This window comes from Caloenas nicobarica, chromosome 22, assembly GCF_036013445.1.
Source record: "Caloenas nicobarica isolate bCalNic1 chromosome 22, bCalNic1.hap1, whole genome shotgun sequence".
NCBI lineage: Eukaryota > Metazoa > Chordata > Aves > Columbiformes > Columbidae > Caloenas > Caloenas nicobarica.
This window is the reverse complement of record NC_088266.1, coordinates 4,250,662-4,275,695: the sequence shown is the minus strand read 5'-3', so window position 1 is coordinate 4,275,695 and position 25,034 is coordinate 4,250,662. Positions and strand designations below refer to the sequence as shown.

Sequence of the window (25,034 nt, the reverse complement as noted above, 5' to 3'; positions counted from 1 at the left end):
TTCCTGAACTCCATCCATAAAATGTTTTCTTAGAGAAAGAAAATTAAACTTCCCGTTTTCTTACTTTAAATTTAGTCTTTTCTGCCTTCCGCTGCTTTATCAGTGCCTACCTCACTTCGGAGCAGACTGAAAAGGAATTAGATCCTAATCTTAGTCAAGTGTTACGTTGCAGTTGTTTTTTGTTGTTGTATAGTTTTCTTCATTTTTTGTTTCGCTACTTTTATAGTGCATTAATCATTTTCTTCTCTATTGCATTTTGTCACCACCTTGTTTTATAGTAGTGTCATATTTGTCTCTTTGGTTCACAACTGACACTTGACTGCCTTGTCATTTCAAGACAAGTCATGGGAGTGGGCACCTGAACCCAAGGAGAAACACGTACCCTTTCTACCTTTGGTCCTGAGCGTTGTGGCACAAGGAATTGAGTTTGGATTAGTCTTGCTGTGTTCACAGAATAAATTCTACAGCTGATGTCTCCAGAGAGAGGCAGTGAACATGTTTATTTCTCTGTCCTCTCTTGTCATGCAGGACTTTTCCCTATGAATATCAAACAATAACAGTTAAAATTTGAGGCTTTAATTATACTTCATAATAAAGACTAATAAAAAGGACTGCAAGAAGCAAATCCAGTTAAACAAATGACTGGTCTTTAGTATAATTTAATATGCATAAATTCATAATAATTAGATAGATAATTGATTAGTCACTTTAAGGACTGGTAAGATTATTAGTTAAACTTCTATGCATTTCAGTATTCTTCTGAACTCAAACAGCTCACTTAAATCCTTCTATTTTTTCCAATTGTTGAGAGCCGTTCGGTTTCTGACTTCTTAGGCTTCTCAACATTGAAAGTTTTGCTCAAGCTCGTCACACTGAAGCGTGTTCTTCAGAACTTTTGCAATCATATCAGAAACATAACTTAATAGCGTTAGTCTAACTTTTAATTAAAAATCCGTACAATAAAACGTGTTAACTTACTGTTCCAAAATAGACCCTGCTTGTATGTAACTTTACAAGTTAGCGTATGGCAGCCTAAATACTGCTTTTCCTATTGTAAACTGTAATTTCTTAGCGATTGCTCCAGAGTACTGTTGTGGTGGTTTGTTGTTTGTATAGTTTTTAAAGATATAAATGTAATAGTCCAAAATCTATTTAGCTATTAAGACTCTCAGTCTTCCCCTATCCGTACACTCAGTGAATCTTCCCAGACAGTAAGAGATGACTTACGGTTTATTAGGGATTTCTGATTACTCTGTATGCAGTGTTAGCAAATCTACACAGGAGAGAAAACATTCAGTCAGTATCTTTCGAAGAGTGTTTTTATACGTTTGGTAAAATATTTAAGTCTGTGTGGGCACAGTAGATCAATACCCTTCTAATCTATCACTTCAAATTACACTCATGGGGTAGAAAACTCCAACAATTCTTTATAATCAGTAGTTCCTTAATAGACTTTACCATCCTGCTAACAGCTCCAACTGTGGCACGTTTAAAATTAAATTTTACAAAGGCGTCATCTTAAATTGTCTCCTTCGTACGTTTTGTAACTCACTAATACAAACCTGTGTCTCCAGTACGCTCCGGTTTAGAGCGTTTTGTGGCGTCAGTTGGTGGTGCCGCTGCCGCAGGCCCTTCGTGCACAATTCGCATCTGTGGCCACGCTGCAGGTCGAGTAGCTGCAGTAAAGTAGGTTCTGAGGATTTGAGTGTCCCACCAGCCAAGCAAACCCCGCGGGCAGGGTTTGTGGATGGTTGCCTGACACTCTTTGTATTTTCTTTCCTTCCTCTTACCAGAGCGTTTGTGTACCTGAGCAACCTACTGTACCCCGTGCCTCTGATTCACAGAGTAGCTGTTGTTAGTGAGAAAGGAGAAGTCCGAGGATTTCTGCGAGTAGCAGTGCAAGCTATAGCAGGTGAGAAACTCTGACAGCTTTACATTGCAACTCCTTGGTACACTATGAAACCTGAATAGTTTTAGTGATGCAAAGAACATTTGTTCTTTATTATTAACTTGCTTTTGAAACTTTTTCATTGGTGTGAATCACATGGACCAAGCATGAATAACTCTTGAAATGCTTCATATTAGAGGCTTTTAAAATGATGGTGTTGATCGCTGAAGTTTATACCATTTATACCGTTCTCTGACTGAATAGCACATGAAGAAGTTCCTGAACTGATGGCTTTCAGCACAGTATAAACAGGAATCAGCAGCAGTTTTCCATTTTGTTGCCTCACTAAAATGTGTTGAGACTTACTATCTGCTTTAACATACAGTTTAATCACCAAGACTTATCAGCTTTTCAGAAGAGAAGGGTAGATACATGTGTGCCAGAGCTTAACTGCAGTGCACTAGTCAGCGGCCAATATTTTATCCTTTCCTGTGAGGTGAGCTAGTCGAGTTTTATTGTTGGTAGATAACCATGTCTTATTCATGCTGGTGAGAGCACAGATGCTTCCCATAATACGTCCTTCCCAGCAGTGGCTAACTGCCAGCGTTTCTTTATTGTTTAGGTAGTGTAACCCTGGAAGTTTCACTCTCCATGGGAACGTATAATGAAATCTCAAACTCTGAAGATGTGTAAGAATCACTCTGGCAGGGACTAAAACAGCAAGTGAAATAAAATCTATTTTAGTGTGTACAAATGTCTCGTTTCTAGTTTGGTTTGGTCTCCTTAGCATTTATCAAATATTTCCAAATAAGTACTCTATTTATCCATCCAAATAAATAGAGTCATGGCTAATAGAAATTGAACCAGAGACACCTCTTGAAAAAGGCCCATGGTATTACTTGGTCCCTACGAGAGGCTTCGGAACACATTCTTAATCTTGGGATTTCTTCTGCAAACGTGTTTTTCTGGGGGGAAAAATAGCTGGCGTTTAACTAGACCTCGTTGTTACTCTCCACCAAGAGATTAAATGGACAGATTGTACGGATGGTGCTGCCTCTCAAACTCGCAGCGCGAACTGGTGAAGCTAGTGTTTGCTGGTGTTACTGCTTGGGTTATGGCTACAGAATGTTAGATGGCAGTTTAAATCAGTGTAAGTATAGATTCCCATGTGGGTCATTGTATTACAATTTGTTAATTTACCTCAGGTATAATAATCAGAAGTAAATAAATAAACACAATGAGTATTAAAGTTGTTTTGCTTTCAAAATTCTCTGAAGTTAAGTGTATTAATGATGAAACTTCATAGCTTGTCTTGTTGTTTTCCCACACTTGAGTTCAGGATGGGTAGATTTCTGCTGTGATTTTTTTTCCAGCACTATTCTAATATGTTATTGGATGACTGGAACAAGGCCTCTTATGCTTTACAGGCTGGTTTCCATTGTAATGAGAATTTCCATTTCAATAACTCTGGGGGTTTTTCACTTTCCTCCCCATCATTTTTTTATATTCTTTTCTTTATTTTAGCTGATGAAGAAGCCCCAGATTATGGATCTGGTATTCGACAGTCTGGCACAGCTAAAATTTCATTTGACAATGAATATTTTGATAAGGTAAGAAGTCTTAAAATTGAGTTAGGTTTCCTCGCAGTAGTTTGTGCTTCTAAATAAAGAATAAGTATTGTGGGGGAAGAAGGGGGTGGCAAAACGAGAAGCTGCAGGAGTCTGTTACATGGCACTGCATTTAATTTTTCAGAGTGATTTTTCTTCGGTTGCAATGACTCGGTCTGGACTGTCATTGGAAGAATTAAGAATTGTGGAAGGACAAGGACAGAATTCAGATGTTACCACTCCCCCAGAGGAGATCAACAGAATGAATGAGCTAGGTAAGCAAGAAAGATGGAGTGGTTTTGGAGAACTTAGTGGAAATCTGGGATACTTTCAGTCAGTGATAGAAAGGGATTCTGACTGTCCTTCAAGAATATGACAGGTAGCGAGAGGTGTAACCGATGGGTTGCATATGATAGATGCTGGAGTTCTTCATTTGAAGAACTGTGCAGAAAAACTGTTCCCAGGTATTTGCATCTTTTGATTATCATCAAATAATTTGGGCTCAAAAGAAAAACAAAGTTTGATAGGAATAAAGCGTTGTCTGAATGAACATTTTAAGAAAAGGAGGGAAAAAAAAAGTTGTTTCATGTGGTATGTTTGTGTCTCCCTAAGACTTGAAGTCAGCCACTTTGGATGGAAAGATGACTATGGAGGGATTCACGGAGGAAATTGGTGACCACTTGAAACTGGGCAGTGTGTTCACCTTCCGTGTGACCGTGCTACAGGCCAGCGGCATCCTTCCTGAATATGCAGACATTTTCTGCCAGTTCAAGTAAGAATCTGTCCTTATTTACATTACTTTCACAGAGAGAGCTTTTCAAATCAGTGACAGTGTGGGAGAGCAGAGAAAAACACTGTGGGTTACTGGCATTCCTGTGACGAGCAGCTCTTGCTTTGTGTTAGCATGGTTTTAAGAAATAAGGTTTTGCAGAAAGGAATTAAGAATCGGAGTGGACTCTTTAAGTGACTAGTCATAGATAATCTTAAGTTTTTGCTTGATAATGGCTTTTAATGTGAAGAATTCAATATTAGATTGTACATATGTTCAATTGGAATGAAAGCTGTGTGGCCCTTAAGTAAATCAGTAGCTCTCAAGTGGAAGTGTTCTTTGGCTGAGTTTCTTAAGAAAGAGAAAGGAAAATGGGAGTAATAAAGACACAGAACAAGTATGGGAATTGTGGTCCCAAAGACTAGGGTATTCCTAACTTCAGGCCATTGCTTAGCTCCCTGTAAAGTTCTAGCAGAATAAATTGATGGGTTTCCTTCCAGTGTTGGGTTCACAGCAGAGCAATTCTCGCTAAACTGTTCTGTTGTGGTTTATTTTTGTTCCTTTGTTTTTCAAAGCTTTTTACATCGGCATGATGAAGCTTTCTCAACAGAACCTCTCAAAAACAACGGTAGAGGGACTCCCCTTGGGTTTTACCATGTTCAGAATGTAAGTAAAACTTTACCTGGATAGTACGTGCCTGTTTGAGCACTGGGAGTTGTGTGTATCCTTCATGTTAAACTCATGACAGGTGTATGGGAAACTGGGGCAAGAGGAATTATTAAGAATAGACAGTAGAAAGAGTGATCAGCTGAACGATGTAATAACAAAACAGAATGATTTAATCCTTCTGTTTCACCTGTGCTTCCTGTGTTTGAATTCCCTGTTTCCTTTCCAGGATGTTCAATGAAAACAGTCTAGAATTCAGGAAATAAAATATGTGTGAACAGCAGTGCTCATGATCTCAAATGAACTGATTATAACTATTTTTATGAATTGTGTCATCCTTTGGTTACATGTAGCCTCCTCTTCTACTTAAAATGCCTGATATTGAGGCTTTCATTTTCTCCTTTATCAGAGAGTAGAATTAATGCCTAAACTGAAAAGGAATGCAATTGTTTTTACTGTGAGTGGTGCTAAACCATATGAAAAATACAAATTCCTAAAATCTGCACTTATAAGGTTTCCTTTTGTATGTCTCATTTTCTTTCCTTGCTTTGCCTGACAGATTGCTGTGGAAGTGACGGAATCGTTTGTGGAGTACATCAAAACAAAGCCTATTGTGTTTGAAGTCTTTGGCCATTATCAGCAGCATCCTCTCCATCTGCAAGGACAGGATCTCAACAGGTATCGTTTGCTATTCTGGCCTAAAGGCCTAGAAGTGTTCACTCAGGACAAGTGTCAGGACGCATAAGGGTAGGACCCCTGTCAGAAACTATGAAGACGACAGTGAAGAAGCTGTTGTCTGGATTGCGTGGCCTGATTCGTCCTCCTGCTGAAGGCAGCAGCTGCAAAGAGGAAGCACATGCTGGTTTTAAGAGGAAATGCCAGATGAGGCTTGTTCCTTTTCTTTGGGCTATTTTGGGAAATCCCTGTTACCTACTCAAATTTTCAGTGCAGAATGTGGGTAGAGCAGTTTTGGGTTGTTTTTTTTACTGACAGCTAGGATTAATTAAGTTAGAACAGGAAAAGGACAGAGGTTAGTTTGAAAAGTGTGCCGAGTACACTTGTTTTCCTGACAGGTGATATTTTGTTAATGGGATTGTGAGGATATTTTTAGAGACAAAGATGGGTAGAAGGACTGTACCGGGTGTATGTGTATGCTTACATGCGTGTGTGTGTGTGTATTTTTATACATTTTTTTATGTTTGGCTGCCTCTATATTGATAACTTTTCATTTCTCTATAGCCCTCCACAGCCTTCCCGAAGATTCTTTCCTCCCGCTATGCCGCTCTCAAAGCCAGGTGAGAACAGTTCTCTAATTCCGTATATCATATCTGCTACTGAAAATGAAGGTCATAGCGTTGTCCTAAGCTGTTCAGCGCACCAAGAAATGTAATGAAGTGAATGTTGCAAAGGGCATTAGATCTGTCTTTGCTGGCTGTTTTCCTTTCCCTGTGCTCTTTTCAACCTTCTCTTGCAGGTTGCAGGTGCTTCTTGGTTCTTTAGTAGGTAGAATTTCCTTCCTGAGGTGATGAGATCTGGCTGTGGCTCTTCAGGTGCTTACTGAGCACATGACTGGAGATTGGCTTATTCATTAACCACTTCATCTTTTTGCTCTCTAACATTATTGTTCAGTGAGTCAGTCCTTGGTTTTCTTTGCTTAATTGTAATAATGCATGCTGAACTCTTTTGTGTTGTTTTTTTTTCCGTTTCACCTTTTAATTTCCTCCTTCTCCAGCTTTTTTCTCACCTGCATGTTTCTACCATCCTCTTTCTTTTGTGTGTGTTCCATTCCCTTCGCAGACCATGAAAGAAAAATTGAGTTGATTAGGTATCTTATGTCTGGCTATGTAAACGTGCATGTGCTGAACGCGCTGTCCGAGCATGCCAACGTGCTTGCGTCCTCTGCTGTGGCTGCTTTCCAGGATGGAGCTGACCAGCTGCCACCTTTTCTCTTTCTGCCTGTTCCCAATTGTCAGAGTGAGCGGGCTCCTAAACGAGATGGTTAGTAGCCAAACTTGATCTATGGTAGATGTAGAAGTAGTTCCAAAACGTGCTTCAAAATTCCTTTTCCCTTACTGTTATCATGTAGTATTCTTGGGACTAGAACCTGCCGTGGTTGTGGCCATGGAAGGATGATGCTGTGCAGAAGTTTGGGGTTATTCTAGATAAAACCATAGAGAGAGTCTATAAACTCTGGGGTGCTAGGTATCAGATTCTTCTGTGTCACTGGATCGATTCCCTGAAGCCTCCTGGGCCTCTGATTTTTTTTTTTTTTTTTTTTTTGGTTTGTGTTCTGTACATAGTTTTGTCATACTAGGATGAGAGGTGCTGCATATGAAAAACCAGCTACTCGTATACGAGATGTTCTGCAGCATTTTATATATAGGTTTCCTTTCTGCTCATCATCTTTTTTGTTGCCACTAACAATACTGTTCCTCACTTACATTTGTATTTTCTTTTACTTAAAAAACAAAACACTCTGATTATTAATTGTGCCAGAGCAAGTCCCTGAGAACTTCTAGAACTGGCTTTCCTGTTTAGTTAAATGTGTCTTTCTGTTGTTTTTCTCTTCTGATGCTTTCGAGTTTCTCTGCTTAGCAGTAAACTTGAGTGACTTGTGTGTATGATGTTCCTCTTGCTATCAACAGCATAGAGTCCGGCTGTAATGAGTTCACGTGGAGCTACGTGATACAATGGGTGTAATAGTGACTACCCTGAGTAATGAATGGGAGGAGTCAATGATGATGCTGAAGCTTCCCACCTGGCATGATGGAGTTGTATTCTTGAAAAAAAAAAAAAAGTTAAAAATCACTTGCAGAGTTACAAAAATACCTGTCAGAGTACACAGGAACTGAGCTTTTAAAATGTACCCATTTACAAAAATGAAATGAGTGAACAGATAGCTATCATTATGCAACTTCTCCTAAAAGGTGTGGTGTAAGTATGTATGAAGGAATATCAGGTTATTTCTAGAATTTGAGTTAGCCCATTACTTTTTTAACATGGTTTATCCCTATATTTGTATGAAAGGAATTAGAGAGGATCTGGCCAGAAGAAATCACTAATAGCAAAACATAAAGATCCCAGAAACATACTTGGCAAGATTATGGCTCTGGAATAAATCTTGTTCAGCCTTCTTACATACAGGTTATTTTATCTAAACTGGTACAGGACACTAGCAATTTGTAATATGAAGAAATGAAGAATGAAGTTTTAAGTTCTTGATTTATGTTTTTTCTTGTGTGGGAAAGCAGAAATATACTTTATGGGTGAGTAGTGTTGCAAATGAACAGACCTAAGTAATTCTAGGTCACAAACTGTTAAGCCATAAAGTAACTGATGCACATTTGAGGAAACTTCTTCTGTGGATCTAGAAAGACTGCATGTTTTTACAGGCTTTTTGGGTACACTTTTGTCATTATTTAACTTTTTTTAATCTAGTAACTTAGATTTAAAAAATAACACTTTGAGAAATAATGATTCCTGTAAGTGACATAATTTTCATGGGAAACGATGTGGTCAGCATGGGTACATAGAATACACAGGGTCACTGAAATGACATGTTTCTGTGAGCCCTAGGGTAAGCTTTACTTGTCAACCACTGTCAACCATTCTTTTTTTCTCTTTTTTTTTTTTTCCTGTCTTCTTTCGTTAAGTGCCAGCTACAAAGCTAAATACTATGAGCAAACCCAGCTTGGGCCAGAGTGTGAGCAAATACGACCTCCTCGTGTGGTTTGAGATCAGCGAGTTGGAGCCAACAGGGGAGTAAGTCCAGTATTCACCTTTTATTTTTAAGAACAGAGGTTTGTGGGAGTTTGATCTTTTACCCTTTGTTCTGTTCAGACCAGGAGGATGCTTAACACTCATTGTTGGGTGGTGACCTTGCTTATGCCAGCCTGGTACCTGGCTGGGTTGTAGTGATTTTATGTTCACCTCTGCTACAGAGGAGGTTTTCCTCTGACAGATCTTTAGGGATTAGATTGAGATGTGAGTTCCACAGAGTTTTCCAGAAGTTCTGGCAGTACAGTACATGATACTTCTATATTTCACTGATACTATGCTGAGAGTCAGCAGAAACACTCTTATTTCTTCACATATTATATGGAGAGGTAACTGTTGGCAGCAGAACACAGAGGGTACTTGCTGTGCTGGTGTATCTTTCCTGCCGACTGATTTCACTGTCTCACCAGGTACATTCCTGCCATCGTGGACCACACGGGAGGCCTGCCCTGCCAGGGGACGTTCCTGCTGCACCAGGTACTGAGGGAGGCTGTAGAACAGCAAGTTTTATCTGTGCGGAGGGATTAGAATGCTAATGATGGGATTGTACATCTTTCATGTCTTCTCCTTTCCCACACAGCTAATGACAGCTGTAGGGTCAGTCGCTCTTCAGTCTGTACTTAGTCTCGTAGCTTTGGGCTACAAGGGGAATGTTTGGCCCCTCACATGTTGCTGCTTCCTTTGCTTATCAGTGTGCACTCCATTCGTGAAAGATTAAAGTCTTTTAAAAAACAGCAAACTTTGGGACCAGATTTGTGCCTCCCGTGTTTGCCACCACCTCTACTAAGGGTACAGGAGGATCATGTGGACTCAACTTTTGCTGGTTCTTTCTCACTGCGTGTGGCTGTGAGACGGATCCACAAAATGACCATGTCTCAGTGCATTTTAAATGCCTGTTATAATCCTTAATAATAATTTGTCTTTAGCCAGATTCTAAAGATAATCCTAGTTAAATATTGTTTACAGGTTTATGTTGTTTATTATCTTATTTGCTTCATTTTTGCAGTATAAGTGCAAAATAGGTGATGTTTTGGGGGGCATGTGGGAATACTTCACCAGTATGTTGTTTCTGAACTCTACCAGGGAATCCAGCGTAGAATCACTGTCACCATTATCCATGAGAAGGGCAGTGAGTTGCACTGGAAAGATGTGCGAGAACTGGTCGTAGGTGAGTATATTGTTTTGCATGTTACTATGCAAGGAAGAAAAAGTACCAATGGTAATTTCTCTTTGTATCAGATTCTGTTATCTTTATGAGTATTGGCTGTGAGAGGAGGATTTTGAAAAAGATATGGAGAAAAAACATAAGTTTTGCAACTTCCACTTACAGCTGCTTGTTAATTACATAGTCTGAATTTGTATTTGAGAGAACAAATTCCTTCCATGTTCCTGGTTTAGTTTTAATTGATTCTTGCTCCTACTATTTTCAGGGCGTATAAGAAATAAAGCAGAGGTAGATGAAGCTGCTGTGGATGCTATTCTGTCTTTGAATATTATCTCTGCAAAATACCTGAAATCCTCGCACAGCTCCAATAGGTAAGTGAATAAAGTGAGCACGCTAGCAGGAATTTAAAATTTCTTTGACCTCTGAGGTATTGGCAGGATGTTTGGAAAGCTGGGAATGTTGCTAATTATTAAATGTAGAACTCCATGGGTACAGGGCATACAGATAGAGTATGAACATGACCATGAATTCTTGCTAAAGCTGAAGTCCATTAGTCTACATGGAGGTTAATTTCTTGATAATGCATTTGAATTAGTTTCTGTGTGTAAACACCATAAAGGGAAGATGGAAAGGAAGAGCTTAAGGGAGTCTCGCAGTTTAACCCAGAACTTTTAAACTGACATTGTTTGTTGCTAGAATGCAGCATTGAAGTACAAGAGCAATCTCAGGGAACATATTTGTGGATGTGTACATACCTATGTTATTCCTGGAACGAGCATGTGACAGTTAAGCAAGAGCCATGCTTTGTGAATTTAACTTCCTAATTTGTGCATTTATACAGAGGTATCAGAAATTGACTCCAGTTCTAAAAAGTGAATGTCTGTTCCATGTACCTGCGGCCATTTGGGTGACAGCAGGGCCTGTCTGCGAGGGTTGTGGCTGCGGTGTCTCCTCATTAGGATGTGTTACTGTAAAGATCCATCAGGCTCCACATTGTTTTGCTTCAGTGTCTGCAACAAAGGGCAGGGAAGCAGAAGCTGCATCGTGGCACAGCTGCTCCCTGCTCTGACATCAGCCAAGTCACTTGACCGCTCCTGCCTCTGCTTAGCTGGTGCAAAGCAGGAATATCTCTGTAACTCCGAGTGTTTCGGGAGGCGAAGGGGCTGTTTTGGAGCCCCTCTCTGCTGCAGCTGATGAACCCTGGAGGTGGCATCCTGCTTTGTGCTGAAACGGCTTCTTCCTTCCCCGCTAGAGGCCTGGACTTGTAAATCCCCCTGCGATATTAGAGGTGGTTCAGGACACCGCTCCTACCAACGGAATGTCTTCCTGCCACCTCCTGTCTGTGAACGCACACAGCGCCAGGGTTGTTAGCAGTTAGGCTCTGCCTGAGACGTGTATTTGAATTATTGGATCAGTGTAACTGGAATGTTAGGAGCCTGTTGCTAGTCTGATACTACTGGATTTGCAGTTGGAAAGCCCTATACTTTTTGTCCACTAGTAATTTTGAGAAATTCCTGTATAGCTCAGTAGTTTTCTATGAGGTGGGCTGCAGGGATGAAGGATGAGTGTGAGTGAAGCTGTTGACCATCTATCTCTTACCAAAATGCCAAGGCTTAAGTTGTGGGACGAGTGGTGGAGTGGGACTGAAGCCCTGGGAAGGCAAATGTCTTGTGTTCGCTCATTCGTCTGCAGACTTGTTTTCTGGTTCATAGTGTGTGTTTTTGGTGTGTGTTTGTTTTCGTGGGTTTTTATGTCCACTTGGTCTGTTCCTCTCAGCTGTTGCTTTTCCATTGTGCTCTTGGCTGCACTAACTGAAGCTCTTTCTATGTTTTTACAGGCTCTTTCTTGATAAGGATATGCCTAGGTATTTTCTGTTTGCTTCCTTTGTACATAAAGATTCTTAAAAATAGAATGCTTTATGTCCCATTTGTATTGCTGCCACTTCCCTTTTAGCTTTTACGGAATCCTATTAGCACGCCTCTTAGCTCTTCCAGAAGTAGAATATCTTCTCCTCCTTCGTGTCAGGCGTTTATTCAGTTACAATTCAGTGGGACTCTCGTGAGGGTGAACTTTCCTTCCCATGTAACGACTTCCTTCATTCAGCCTTTTTGATTTTCCAAATGTGCAATCAGAATATAGTCCCTATTTGTAGTCCTTGCTATTTTCTTCCTTTGTTCTGTATCAAAGAACCAAATTTGGAATTTCTTGCTGTCTCTGACTCCGTGTTTGAAGTACCAAGTCAAGGGCTGAATGATCAGGTTACTTGAAATTCCAGCTCAGAATTGCACTGAACAAAAAGCAGTAGCTGCCATGGGACTGACATTCAACCTCTTTTCTTAGGTTGGATTTGCATCTGAAATTTAACCATGTGGTTGCTACCTCTTAGTTTACCAGTTGGCAGAGAAGCGCGACATGTAGTAGCTGCTCGAACTGGATTCCAGGCGGGATCCCAGCCAGACGTGCTGCCTGCGCCGTCTGGGACCATTTGCACTCTGCTTTCTATGTTCTGCCTCTTTGAAAAATAGAAGACTTAAATGTTCAATGCTCTCAGTTCACCACCTCTCACTAATGCTAAGATCCACTTAAAAATCAGTTGTAGCTATACGTTGGTGCGTTTAACCTGTTTCTCCTGTTTTCTATGCTTGGCTTGTTCTGTGCTCTATTTTCTTCCTCGCACCGTTGGCTGTGCTGAAAGAAGTTGGGTCACTTCTGTTCTCTGTCTCCCTCTGTAACTGTTCTAGCAAGTTCTGGTTTGGACAGGCAGGGCTGTGTATATTTAACTTCCTGGCTAGACAAAATCCAACAGAGTAACTGTCTCAAAGCTACGTTTGATTTCAACTTGGTGTTTATCCAAAAATCATCATTTTGCTGAAGAGGGTGATTTAGTTCTTGTTGCCTGCTTTTTGTTGTTTGTCTTTAGTTTCATTTTCTGTTTTTCTGAGTTGGCCTTGGGCATTGGTATAGAAGCTCTTTAGAGGTATAACTTTTTTAAAAAAAAAAAAAAACCCATACATGAAGCACTTTCTTGCTTTCATTTTAGTACCACGTCATTTGGACTCAAAATGGAATGGAAGACCTCAATGGCAAGGGGATTTGGGAGGGAACCTATATGGAAATGATGAAGAATTAATACCTTCTTTTTCTGTTACCAGTGTAGAAAACTGTGCTGTATTCATGAATAAGGGCACAGGACTTCGTGCCAAACAAACCTACATGAAATCAGTCTGTACCTGTGAGAAAGGAGGAAGCTCATTTCCCTGAACCCTCGTTAGAGAGGAGAGAGTGTAATGGTGACTCTAGACCTGATGATTTAGCTGTCCTGTGTATGAGTCTGTCTCTTTTTACTTGAATAGATGGAACTTTCCTGATTGCTGGAGTAGAACTGTGGGAGCCTTCAGCTCCTTTCTTTCCACGTACCAAACCGATTAAACTTCTTACAAAAGTTTTGTCAGATCTGCAAGTTTTTACTTGAAGCTGGTAGGGACATAGAAAGAAATCTCTATCACTTGAATATAGGACTTATCCCTACCTATCATTGTGATTTGATATCAGAAGCTGCTGGGTTTATATGAATAAGTATAAGACGGATCTCTTCTGTTGCTCTATGTTAGTCCTAAACTACGGTGTAGAATTAGTGTTACTTAGAAAAAAAAAAATCCTCCCACGTACTTTGGAGGTGCAGCTGGGCTGAATTGCACCTGAAGCAATAAAGGAATTCTGTCTGGTTAGAAACACTGGAGTGTTACAACAGCTTTTGTTCTCTTCTATATTCCCTCTTTTCTCTTTTAGATGAGTCTGTTTCATAACAGGCAATGGTCTCTTTTGCCACACTATTTGAGGGAGAAGTAATCAATCTTAGGAAAAAAGGTCTTTGCTTCAGGTATTTGTTACCTAAGCCACCGAGAGTCATAGTGGATGTCGTAAAGGAAGAGATGCTTTACACTGGTGGGAGGGATGCAGAGCAACTCTTACTACTGAGCTTTTACTGTACTTTTTTCCAGGACTTTCTATCGGTTTGAAGCAGTTTGGGATAGCTCCTTGCATAACTCCCTTCTCCTCAATCGAGTGACACCATATGGAGAGAAGATCTATATGACCCTTTCTGCTTACCTGGAGGTTAGACACCTCTGCCTTCCTTTTTGCTTGTGACTCAAGTGTAACTATCTGAGACAGCAGACAGTGTGTACCCGAGATAAATCCTTACTGGACTGAGTGCTTCTGAATCCTGAAGCCAGTGAAAATCCTTATTCATTTTCTGAGAACAGGTGGAAAATTTTTTCCAAAGTTAACATCTTGATATCAAGATATTACTGCCTCACAACACATGTGAAGTGGAACTGGTGATCTCCTTACCTTTCTGTGCCTCATTTTATCTTTGTATCTGAAAATCCATTTAAATTGGAGAGTGTTGCTATGTAAGTACTGCTAGTATCAAATGCTGGCCTAGGTCTTGGCTTTGTGTGCAAGACACTGTTTTGTGTAGTACAATTATTTCACCCATAAGATACATCGAGAAATTTGACAGTTCTTTCACAGAAACACATCAGAAAACCAGTCACCAAAAACCCAAAGTAGAATAAATTTCAAAAAGCTGTCCCACTGAAAGAGGGAAGTGGTATAACTTGGCGTAATTGTCTGCAGTCACTCATTCATTACTGTTTTTTCTCTTAGCTTGACCACTGCATCCAGCCTGCCGTTATAACAAAGGATGTTTGTATGGTCTTTTACTCACGAGATGCCAAGATCTCCCCACCGCGATCACTGCGCAATCTCTTTGGCAGTGGCTACTCCAAATCTCCAGACTCGTAAGTTCAGTTACAAATTTTGGTATTGATGTTTTACATCAGCATATACTTTTTCTCTTGCAGAGCATGAGGAGAATGTAGCTTAGTTTTCTTTATTTCTTCCTCGAAAGTCTGCATAGTTATAGCTCTCCAGTCTGGTTTTGAACATTTCTTGCATTCATTTCAGTGAAACACTGAGGGCTTCTCTCTTTACTGACCCCTTTTCCAGCCTTCTGACTGATCGGCTGGGAAGAGAGAGACATTTTTCAAACTTGCACGTAGATGACCCTGATCCTGACCTGGAATTTACTGCAGCAGCTGCTCTCTGAGTCGGTTGGGGGGTGGAGGGGAATGTGGGGGTAATGCTATTTTTAGTGACCTTGCAGTCTGTCCTGGCTGTTTTATGTCAAGATTAGAATTCAGATATAGTTCTAACTAGCAACTATGCTTAAACTTCTGCTTTAGGGACCACTTAACTAAAGCTAATGAACTTTATTTCTGAAGATAATAGTTTGTTTTGTTTTGTTTTTCCTTCCCTCTGGTTTCTTGTGAACAGCAATCGAGTGACTGGGATCTATGAACTAAGTTTATGCAAAATGTCAGATACGGGAAGTCCAGGTAAGCAGGGACTGGCAGGGGATAGTGATGCTGTAAACTGAAATATTGCAGAAAATTTCATAGGCAGAATAAACACTTCTGTCCTGATTGGAATCAGTTCCTGTGTTTCACAGGAGCAATGGAACATTGCCGTTCCCTAAAAAAACTTATGTAGGCTTTTAGTTTCAGCTTGGGGCTGTGATTACCATTAGTGAATGGAGGATTCACTGAAAACTTTACATTTTCTAGTTGGTAAATGTTTCTTAGTTGCATCCCTCTGGCTATGTTTTTAACCTGTCTTATGTTGTTGTTTGCTGCTCAGGAATGCAGAGGAGAAGGAGGAAAGTCCTGGATACATCTGTGGCCTATGTGCGAGGAGAAGAGAACCTGGCAGGTTGGAGGCCCAGGGGCGACAGCCTCATTCTAGAGCATCAGTGGGAGCTGGAGAAACTGGAACTGCTGCATGAGGTGAGTAAAGAGATAGGGAAAGCTGAAAGGGGAAAAAAACCCCACGATTGTACCTTTTGAATTTGCCTTTAGTCTGCCCACTGTGAGACCATTGAGCTGAACAGTTTCCCAAATGGGAGTTTGTTCTCAAAGTCAAGATTTAAGTGAACTCTACAACAGAGAAGACGGAAACTGTGGGACTGGCTGCAGAGTAGAATCTTCAGCTCAGAATCTCAATGTATTCAACAAAGGCAGATTCGACTTCTAGTGCCATTGTAAACTCCCCTCCTTGGGGAAAATGTTTACTGGTGTGAATCCTAAAAGAATGCATAAGAATTCAGTGCCTGTAAAATCAACATCCTGGAGCAGATGATAGTGATTTCTCTTCTTAAAAGGTGGAAAAAACCCGACATTTCCTCTTGCTTCGTGAAAAGCTTGGTGACAGCGTCCCCAAGTCCCTGAGTGACTCATTGTCTCCCAGTCTGAGCAGCGGAACCCTCAGTACCTCCACCAGCATTTCCTCACAAATTTCGACTACAACGTTTGAGAGCGCTGTGACACCCAGCGAGAGCAGCGGCTACGACTCGGCTGATATAGAGAGCCTGGTGGATCGGGAGAAGGAGCTGGCCACCAAGGTGTGTAATGTGAGAAAAGCACCCTGCATCTAAATTGAGGTGTGAAAGATAATTAAAGATTAATGATGAGCTTCTCGGATAGCATGGTGAACATCCAGTATTTTGTGAGATTGATTTCAATATGCTCTTTAGTGTAACAATCTGTTGTCACCTGCCAGTGCTGGTGGCCAGGTTTGTGCTATGGCTGTACCTCATTCCCCTTCGTTAGTAGCTCTGTAAATGAAGCTTTCTAATTTTATCAAGGGAAGTGATTATTCCCCTCTTCTTCTCGTATTTTTCACAGCAGTTTAAAATTGGTTTATTCTTTCATGAGCTGCCAAATGTGTCTTGGCAAATTGCCTCTTGTGTTCAGATTTCTCTGAAAATCTAAAGGTAAAATTATTTTCTGTGTGGTGTTTGTTTATTCCCTCCCACCTTAGTGTCTGCAACTTCTTACTCACACTTTCAATCGGGAATTCAACCAGGTGTACAACAGCATCAGCGATTGTAAGGTAAATATTTCATGCAATACGGTACACTATATGTGTAGTACAATAGCAACATACTTGTAGTTTGTGGAATCTGTTGATATTACAAAGAGACAAAACACTTCATACTGATTTTCATATTGATTTTGGACTGAACTCCAGCTACAAGAAAACCTCCTCTGTAATATTTTACCTGTATTTGTCCTTGTAGCTGTCGGATATTTCTCCCATTGGGCGGGACCCATCGGTGTCGAGTTTCAGCAGTGCCACCCTCACACCTTCATCTACCTGCCCTTCTCTGGTGGATTCAAGATGCAATTCAGTTGATCAGAAGTAAGTATAGGGTATTAATGGATAAACATTACATCTCAGTGCTTCACAAATCTGTGTTTGCTGTGCTTTCTGGCATACAAAAAGTCTGGACTGAAGGATGGAACTTGTAAGACAATCTAGGCTGTAGATGCACTTTAAATTCCACTGTAACATCCAGTTGGTTTGTTGTGATTTACTTTTCTTTCTTTTCTTACTTTTTTTTAAAGGACACCAGAGGCAAATTCTCGTGCCTCCAGTCCCTGTCACGAGGTGGAACAGTTCCAGCTAATTCCTGCTGTGGAAACTTCCTACCTTGCCAGAGCAGGAAAGAATGAATTCTTAAACCTCGTTCCTGATATCGAGGAAATCAGACCAGGGTAGGTTTTCTATGTAGTGTGACCATGGCCTCCTGAGAGCTGTCACAAGGACTTTCTGAGGTTTGTAGTTTCTTTGCCCCATTTAAGGAAGGTAAATTAAACAGGTGATAGCAGAACTGCAGAGTTCTGTATGATGGAGGCAGGACTGATGAGGGTTGTGTTGATATTTGATCTCTGCAGCTTTCATTCCCTGCATCTACTTGATGAACAGGATTTCCAGTGACTCAAATATGATGTTTATTATCATCAAAACCATGAAGTTCACTGAAGGACAGATCTTTGTGGGTCCATTTATTTGTCAGACACTTGCGGAGTTCTTGAAGACAAAATTCAGCTTGCTGTAGAAGAACTTTTTCATAATACTGCTGTAGACAAAACATACTAAGGACAAGTGTCTTACACAGTGTTTTGCAGTTCACAGGGATGCTCAGTAGGTGCCTTATTTAGGGGAAAAAGTATTCCTGTTTATCTGTGGGTTTGGTTTGATTTTTTTTTAAATTTTTTTCCCCAGCTCTGTGGTCTCGAAGAAAGGATACCTCCACTTCAAGGAGCCTCTCTCCAGCTCCTGGGCCAAACACTTTGTGGTGGTTCGCCGTCCCTATGTTTTTATTTACAACAGTGACAAAGATCCTGTTGAAAGAGGACTCATCAACTTATCCACAGCTCAGGTGGAATACAGTGAGGATCAACAGGCAATGGTAAAGGTCAGTCTGAGCACTGTTGTTTATTTCCCCATAGAGCAGGAACGTTACAGATGATAGTGCATCCATTCCATCCTGTGTGACATCTCTAGTCTGAGGAAAATGCATCTGTGTTTTGGAGAAATGTTTGGCATCTGATGATTCTGCACTCAAAGTTCCCAGTTTGTTCCTGGTTTCTTGTGTTTTAGACACAGTTCTACAAGAAACTGACTGCTGTTACGCATCATATTTGCTTTTATGAGCATGCGTTGGTACCGTGACCCTGTTTGCTTGGTTTTTGTAGTTTCATTTGTGTGTTTTGGGGTTTTGTTTTAAAACACACAAACATCCTGCAAGGAATCAAATTAACTTTATTGGTCCGTGTCAGCAGCTCTTCAAGTCCACCCTCATGAGTTAAAACTGTGTTGTAAAACCATGTTTTGCCCCATTTGACTGACTAATAAAATCCTGGAAATGACCAGTGAAACTTAAATGAAAGACCTTAGAAATGACATAGCAAACTTGTCCTCAGAGAGGGAGTGTGCATCTGCTTCTGTGCTTGTGGACGTCAGTATTTAAATTGTCCTTAACATTCCAGACGCCAAACACGTTTGGTGTGTGCACAAAGCATCGTGGGGTCCTGCTCCAGGCCATCAACGACAAAGACATGAACGACTGGTTATACGCCTTCAACCCGCTCCTGGCCGGCACAATACGGTAAGAGGCAGCTCCTGGGCAGCCGATCCTGCAAAGCGTGAAGATCGTGAGATAGTCATAAGCAAGTAGGCAGCTGGTTTGTCACACAATTTCATCTTGTTCTGGAGAATTTGACAAGATGGGTGAACTGAGGGAGGGAGGAGGGTGAGCAATTAAAAAAAAAAATCAAACAAGGCTTGTATTTCAGGAAGTGCAGTGGCTGTTGCTTTGGCTTGTGACATTCTAGTTGGAACATGTGTGGTATGCTTTGTGCAATACTGCATCTGGAGGCCACTAAATGGCTTCCTGGCATAGCTATTTTACAAATTTATAAAGCTTCTTACTGCCTCTGTGCTGGCAGGTCTGGACAGACTTTTCATTCTCTGGATTGTAAGCCAAAGCAGAAATTCTTGTTTCTGTCCCTTTTTTGAACTTCTCCAGAAGCCTTCCCTTTAACACAGGCGACAAACATCTGCAGCTTGGTGAGGAGATCTTACTATGCTACAGAATCTTTTCCTTTCCCTTTTTGTTAAAAAAAAAAAAAAAAAAAAGAAAAACTATGCTATTAGTGTACAGCATCAAATATTTTCTTAACAGTGCAGTCCTTAAAAGATACTGTCTTCCTTTAAAGGAGCACAGCAGAAGAGTGAGAAGTTCTTATTATAGCCCTTTATATGTCTTACTTTCTAAGCATATGGAGTAAATAGGACTATACGAAAGGCTTTTAAAAAGGTGGACAAACTGTGGGGAGGGAATTAAAATAAACTCCTGAATTCAACAAAAACTTTTTACTTCTTTCTTGCACAGGTCAAAACTGGCTCGAAGACGCACGGGCCAGCTGAAGTACTGAGTCCATGTAATGTTCTCATCTGTTCTCCCTGACTCACCTGATGAAGTGTTACCTCTCATTTTCTCTTTGTGATTCTTGACAGTTTCTCTTGTATGTAATCCTGTGGCTTAACATCCCCTCCCTTCGGTGCATTTTCTAGGTATTCTAACCCCACCTTGTTTCTTTTCACTTGTGCTGAGAATCCTACTAGTAGCATGTGACCAAACGAAAAGAGAAAAGAAAAAAAAAAAAGAAAAAAAAAATAGAAAAATCAAAAAAATGAGTGATTATGCACGACTCTAAAAAGAAAAAAAAAAGTTATTTTTTTTCTTATAACAATTGTTTTCCCATTCCAACTGACCTTTTGGTATCTGTCCCACTGTCCATTGTTGTCTGTCTAGACTGCTGCAGGTTTTTCATTCAATTTGTGACTTGGCAGTAGTCGTTGGTTCCCTCAGGGCAAAGTTCTAATGCCAGGGAAAGATAAATTCTTCTTCATAGACATTACCCAGCCAGGAATTGCAATAGCTCCTCAGGCTTTCTGGATCCAGCCGCTAATGTAAACTCTGTTGAAAGCTGACATTGGACAAATCTATCTGGGCAGACTGGATTTTGGACTTGGTGCAAGTTCTTGAGTTTCCAGGGTCCAAGAGGCATAAGCTGGAAAAAGACAGGGAACAAACCAAGAGGCGCTGGCTAGAATGATCTGCCTTTGAACTCTTGCTGTGGGGTTGCAGGTGAACAGCGCTTGGCTTTAACTCTTTCCCAAAACATTACCACTCGCTCCTCTGCCTCTGAACTGGGCTGAGGAGATGGAACTTGTGCTGATGTGAACAAAAATAAAACGACATCACTGAAATATTAGATATAATCTCTAAAGTTTCAGATGCTCAGCCTCGTATTTGACAGATGGAGAGTGTTAACGGAAAGCAGAGCAGTGCGCTGGTTCCCTGGAGTGCTCTCAGGAGGGCAGCACCTCTGCTGCTGGGCCTGACTCCTCAGTTTCTGGAGCAACAACAGTTCTTACCTCTTGGAAGATATTTATGGTCATCATTGGTGTGTTAGGACAGACTACGGCATCATTCTGAAAGGCTTCCCTTGTCCGTAATACCGCGATGACATCCAATCTGTTCATGGGGAAAGCATCCTCTGTCTACAAAATACTTTGTAGACCCAGCGCTTGCAGTATTCTCCAGGGAACAGCAGGACACTTTCACTTCCTTTTGGAATAACTGTTGAATGTCTCCTAATTTCCCTGCTACAATTTTCATAAGCTAAAACACCCTAGTTTTTAACTTCGGAATTAATCCTTCCTGGAGGATGAATCAAGCAGACTCTGGTCCTGGTCAGTGGGGTGCAGTGATTGGCTTCTTGGAGATCAGCTGGGTGGTGGTTGTTCTTGACCTACAGTGTAAGTTCTGGTGGCCAAAGTTTTGGTCCTTGCCTCAAGAAAGGAAAGCAGAAGGAACTTCCTTTCTGAGAGGTGAAGTCATCTTTCTTAGGTTTTCAGGGAGTTTGGGCGTGTGTTTGTTTTCTTTTCCTGTGTGTCAGACTGCTGTTCTATATTTTCTTGACTTCCCTTGGGCACTGGTAGGGCTAGCTGTGATCCTGGGAAACGTACAGGAATTTCATCCTGAGGTTCTGACCTCTCAAGGGAGAGGGGAAAGGGTTTTGTTCCACTATTACACATCTAGGGAAGCTCCAGCTCGAGAAGGTCCTTTTGATTCAGCTCGCTCATCAGCAGGTCATGCCATGCGTTGGAAATTCTGTGGCCAAAAGTGTACGTGGAACTGGCATCAGCTGAGCAATTGTTTAGCGTTATGGGGGTTTCATTCTTCAGTGAAGTGCAATGCATAAGGAGACCTCCTAAAAGCATGGCTGGCAAAGGAGCGGGGAGATGGAGTCTGACACTTGCCACGACCTGTCTTTATATATTTCAAGATAGTACTCAAGCTAAATTGTTATCTCCTATGGTCCTCAGATTTATTTCGGAACTGGAAGCCAGAGTGAGGGAGCATCCTGGGGACCCAGGAGCATAATAGGGATGACTATTTTTTTTTTTTACTTTTGGTTTTGTCGTCTTTAATTGTGTGTGACTCTTAATACAGCGACGATATTCCTTTGTTATGCAATGGATGATAAAGCACTTGCAGTGTGCGGATCAGACAGGCTGCTCGTGCTGCCAGAGGGCTCCTCAAGCTGGAGCTAAGCCAGGCTCAAGAATTAAGTTCATTTTAAGCAGTAAGTTTTTGTTGCCATCACCACTGTTTATAATCAAAGCGGAACCAGCTTGAGGAGGTGTAGCAATTCAGGTGGTGGCACTTTGACACACTGACAGCATTTTAATTTTTATCTTTTTCTTTTTTTAACTAGAAGAAAACTAGTTTGCTAAGTCTTTGCTTTGGATAAGCCAGAGAATGAACTAAGGGGATGTAGGCGTTGCATAGGAACACGATTAAGGGATCTTCCTTTAAAAGCAGGAAGAGACGGGCTTATTTTACAGAGCTGGAAGCTCTGTTGCGTAAATGTTACTCTTCTATCTAAAGACTCCAAGCAGCTTCTGGTGACTTGATGTCTATGTGGGTAACAGATCATCAGAAGAGCAAAATTCTATTTTTAAGCATCAGTATCTCTTAAAGCTGCATAATCCTTGACAAAATAGATTCTTGTGTGGAGTTCAAATGGGCATTACTATTTTGAGGTGTGGCATAAAGTCATACAGTTGCAGTTTTTCAACAATTATTGAAGCCTACTTCGAGACATCAGTTTCTCTACTTAAAACTGGACTGAAATCAAGTTTTCTTTAAAAGGACAAAAAAGAAAAAAAAATAGGATTTCCATTCACTTTAAAGCTTTTTTGATCTAGCCCAAGACGTTAGAAATTTCTTTTCAGAAACAGAGCAAGAAGGGGGGAAATGCGCTAAGCTGCCTTGTCTTGAGGTTGACGAACCCGCTGCCGGTTCCTGCCGTGTGCAGAGTCCTGGGGTCGGGCAGCTCTGGGGATGCGGCTACGGGACACGGGGTGTCCTGCGGTGGGTCTGCCAGCCCACTGAGCATAACCACTCGTGGGGAACCTGACAGGCGTTCCTGGGAGAGAACGGCTGGGAAACTGCGCTCTGGTTTGAGTTTTTACATTCCCCACTAGAAGGAAGGAGAAAATTATCATTTTTGTCCATCGAAACTCATGTCGTTGGTATTGGAGCCTCCTGGATATTTTAAAGCTAAACTAAACCTCCTATACTGTATTTTAGAAATGCACTTTAAGTACCTTTTTAAAGAAGATTCCTCTATTCCGGGATGCAGAAGGGAAGGGAATATTATTTCCAGACCACTGAGAAAGGGTTTTTTATTGGTCAGTGTCTCATATTCCTTATAACTGATAAGCAAGGTATTTCAAAGCAAAGACTTTCTGCTGCTTGTTATCTAATTTACAGGGATTTAATTTTATGTAATGTATTGTATATTTATACATCTGTAATTAATTGCACATTAGATAAGAAAGAGGATTAGCTTTGGTATAACACCCATTGGTACTATACAATCAACTAACACTGCCTATGCATCTGCATCTTTCTGGTTCTCTTGCACAACCTTAGTTCGTGGTAGTTTCTACTGTGGTGGGTGTTTTTGTTGCAGATGCAGCTGTTAACCTGCTGCTCAGAGGAAGGATTCTAACGCTGCTCTGGAACGGTTTGCTGAATGTACTTTAAAATGGGTCTCTAACGTGTGTGTTGCATCTCTCTGTTGTGGTTAATAACCCCGATGTGTGGTCTGAACTGTACTGTATGTAGCAGGAATGTATTAATTTTGTGCTTCCTTGTTTAAAAAATCAGCCGTTCAAGGACAGGATTGACTCTTTTTTTTGTTGTTCAGAAGGCCATTTATGCGTTCTAAGTATTTGAAATCAAAACTAGTCCAACACTAACCAGACAGTTGTGTCCAATGTTATTTGTAATGGTTTTTAAATTAACAGGACCAGCTGTGTATTCAGAAAACTGAGGGTATGGAGGTCGTAAGTCTTGAATTCTTATTGTTGCCAAGTGAATGCTGATCCTGAGCAGCACTGACGTGCCTCCTGCTTGCCTTGAATCCAGGGACTGGGAGCAGAGGGAGCATTGAACCATCAGCACTTCCCAGGATCAGTTCTTAATTTTCCACTCTGCTTGTTCATACTTCATGTGCAGTTGATTAAGGTTCTTGAATTTGGACATTAGACATGCTGTTGCACTGAAATACATTTTTTTTTTTAATTGCGGTCCCCATTTCCCTGTTTAATCTCTCTGTACACAAGGTATACAAGGTATATGCAGTATAAGTGGCCTTCTTGAACAAATCTCTGCAAACTGATTTCATCCCAGCGAAGGAGTGTATCAGCAACACTGTACATTAATTTCAGGTTTTCATTTTCTTATTTTATTTTGTAAATATATCTGATATTTGGAGCTTGAGTATACAAAATGTAAATATAGTTCATGTATTTGTACTAATTCTGATCCATTTGCTGTATAGCCTTAGGTGTGCAATGCAGATATCTAACTGTGTATGGTAACCTTGCACCACTGAATTGTTAGTGAACGAGGTGAAACAATAAAGGTACAACCAGTGCATTAGCAGATATAATGTGTGCTCTGTTTCTTATGGTTTAATTACTAGCATCTTATATTGATTACTTGTTTTCAAAACCTGTCCTGAACAAGCTTACGCTTTTGTGAAAAGAAATTTGTCTTGACTATTCTTGAGAAAGATGAGAGGCCCTTCTCATCCTTCCTCATCCTTTTTCCTTTGATACGTTACGCAGCATTTTAAAGTAGATTTTTTAAGCTTTCGAAAGATTCTTTTGCTTGAAAGATAAAATCAGGGCGTCATAGTGCTGCCGTACTTGCTTATCTGGGGCTGACTTAAAAATTACAGGAAGCACATGAAATGAAGCTGCTGAAATGTAACAGCAAAGACTAAGGCACCAGCTCTGCGGACAAAGATGTGCTGGCAAATCCCTGGGAATCCTTCTTGTCTGGGTTTGAAAGTGCAAAGTTCTTTGTAGCTTTTAAAAGTCGTGATGAGGAAACTGGACAGGGCATTCGCAGAGCATTTAAGCCTCGCAGAAATGAGCCACCACTTGCTGTCGAACACCTTTTGTAACTGTAAAAAAGCTGCATGATGGCGAAATAGTTTTATCAGGCTGTGGGTGAGATCTGCTCTTTATCTGTAAAAGTTATCATGGGTGTTTTGCTGCTTGATGTTGCAGAGTCCTTATTTTTTTTGAGTTAGGCCCTGGAGTAGCCTCTTAACTTTTTCTGGTTGCTCTTCTGGCAGCTTATTTAATGCTTCGGAGATGCCG

General features: G+C 40.8%; 1 protein-coding gene across 5 annotated transcripts in view; it reads left to right on the top strand.

The window, feature by feature from the left end:
* KIF1B (kinesin family member 1B) overlaps nt 1-24,301 on the top strand; it is a 76,445-nt gene extending 52,144 nt beyond the window's left edge. For all 5 annotated transcript variants that reach the window (XM_065650103.1, XM_065650102.1, XM_065650101.1 and 2 more), the window contains 22 exons: nt 1,794-1,912; nt 3,413-3,498; nt 3,641-3,770; nt 4,108-4,267; nt 4,840-4,930; nt 5,490-5,608; nt 6,170-6,225; nt 8,584-8,692; nt 9,118-9,184; nt 9,791-9,875; nt 10,138-10,243; nt 13,874-13,988; nt 14,544-14,677; nt 15,213-15,274; nt 15,576-15,721; nt 16,096-16,335; nt 16,755-16,826; nt 17,014-17,135; nt 17,342-17,491; nt 18,003-18,195; nt 18,770-18,888; nt 19,675-24,301. In XM_065650103.1, coding sequence (XP_065506175.1) covers nt 1,794-1,912; nt 3,413-3,498; nt 3,641-3,770; nt 4,108-4,267; nt 4,840-4,930; nt 5,490-5,608; nt 6,170-6,225; nt 8,584-8,692; nt 9,118-9,184; nt 9,791-9,875; nt 10,138-10,243; nt 13,874-13,988; nt 14,544-14,677; nt 15,213-15,274; nt 15,576-15,721; nt 16,096-16,335; nt 16,755-16,826; nt 17,014-17,135; nt 17,342-17,491; nt 18,003-18,195; nt 18,770-18,888; nt 19,675-19,717 — 2,524 coding nt within the window. In that variant the 3' untranslated portion in view covers nt 19,718-24,301. The remainder of the gene's footprint in view (nt 1-1,793; nt 1,913-3,412; nt 3,499-3,640; nt 3,771-4,107; nt 4,268-4,839; nt 4,931-5,489; nt 5,609-6,169; nt 6,226-8,583; nt 8,693-9,117; nt 9,185-9,790; nt 9,876-10,137; nt 10,244-13,873; nt 13,989-14,543; nt 14,678-15,212; nt 15,275-15,575; nt 15,722-16,095; nt 16,336-16,754; nt 16,827-17,013; nt 17,136-17,341; nt 17,492-18,002; nt 18,196-18,769; nt 18,889-19,674) is intronic.
* The last annotated feature ends 733 nt before the right edge of the window (nt 24,302-25,034 follow it).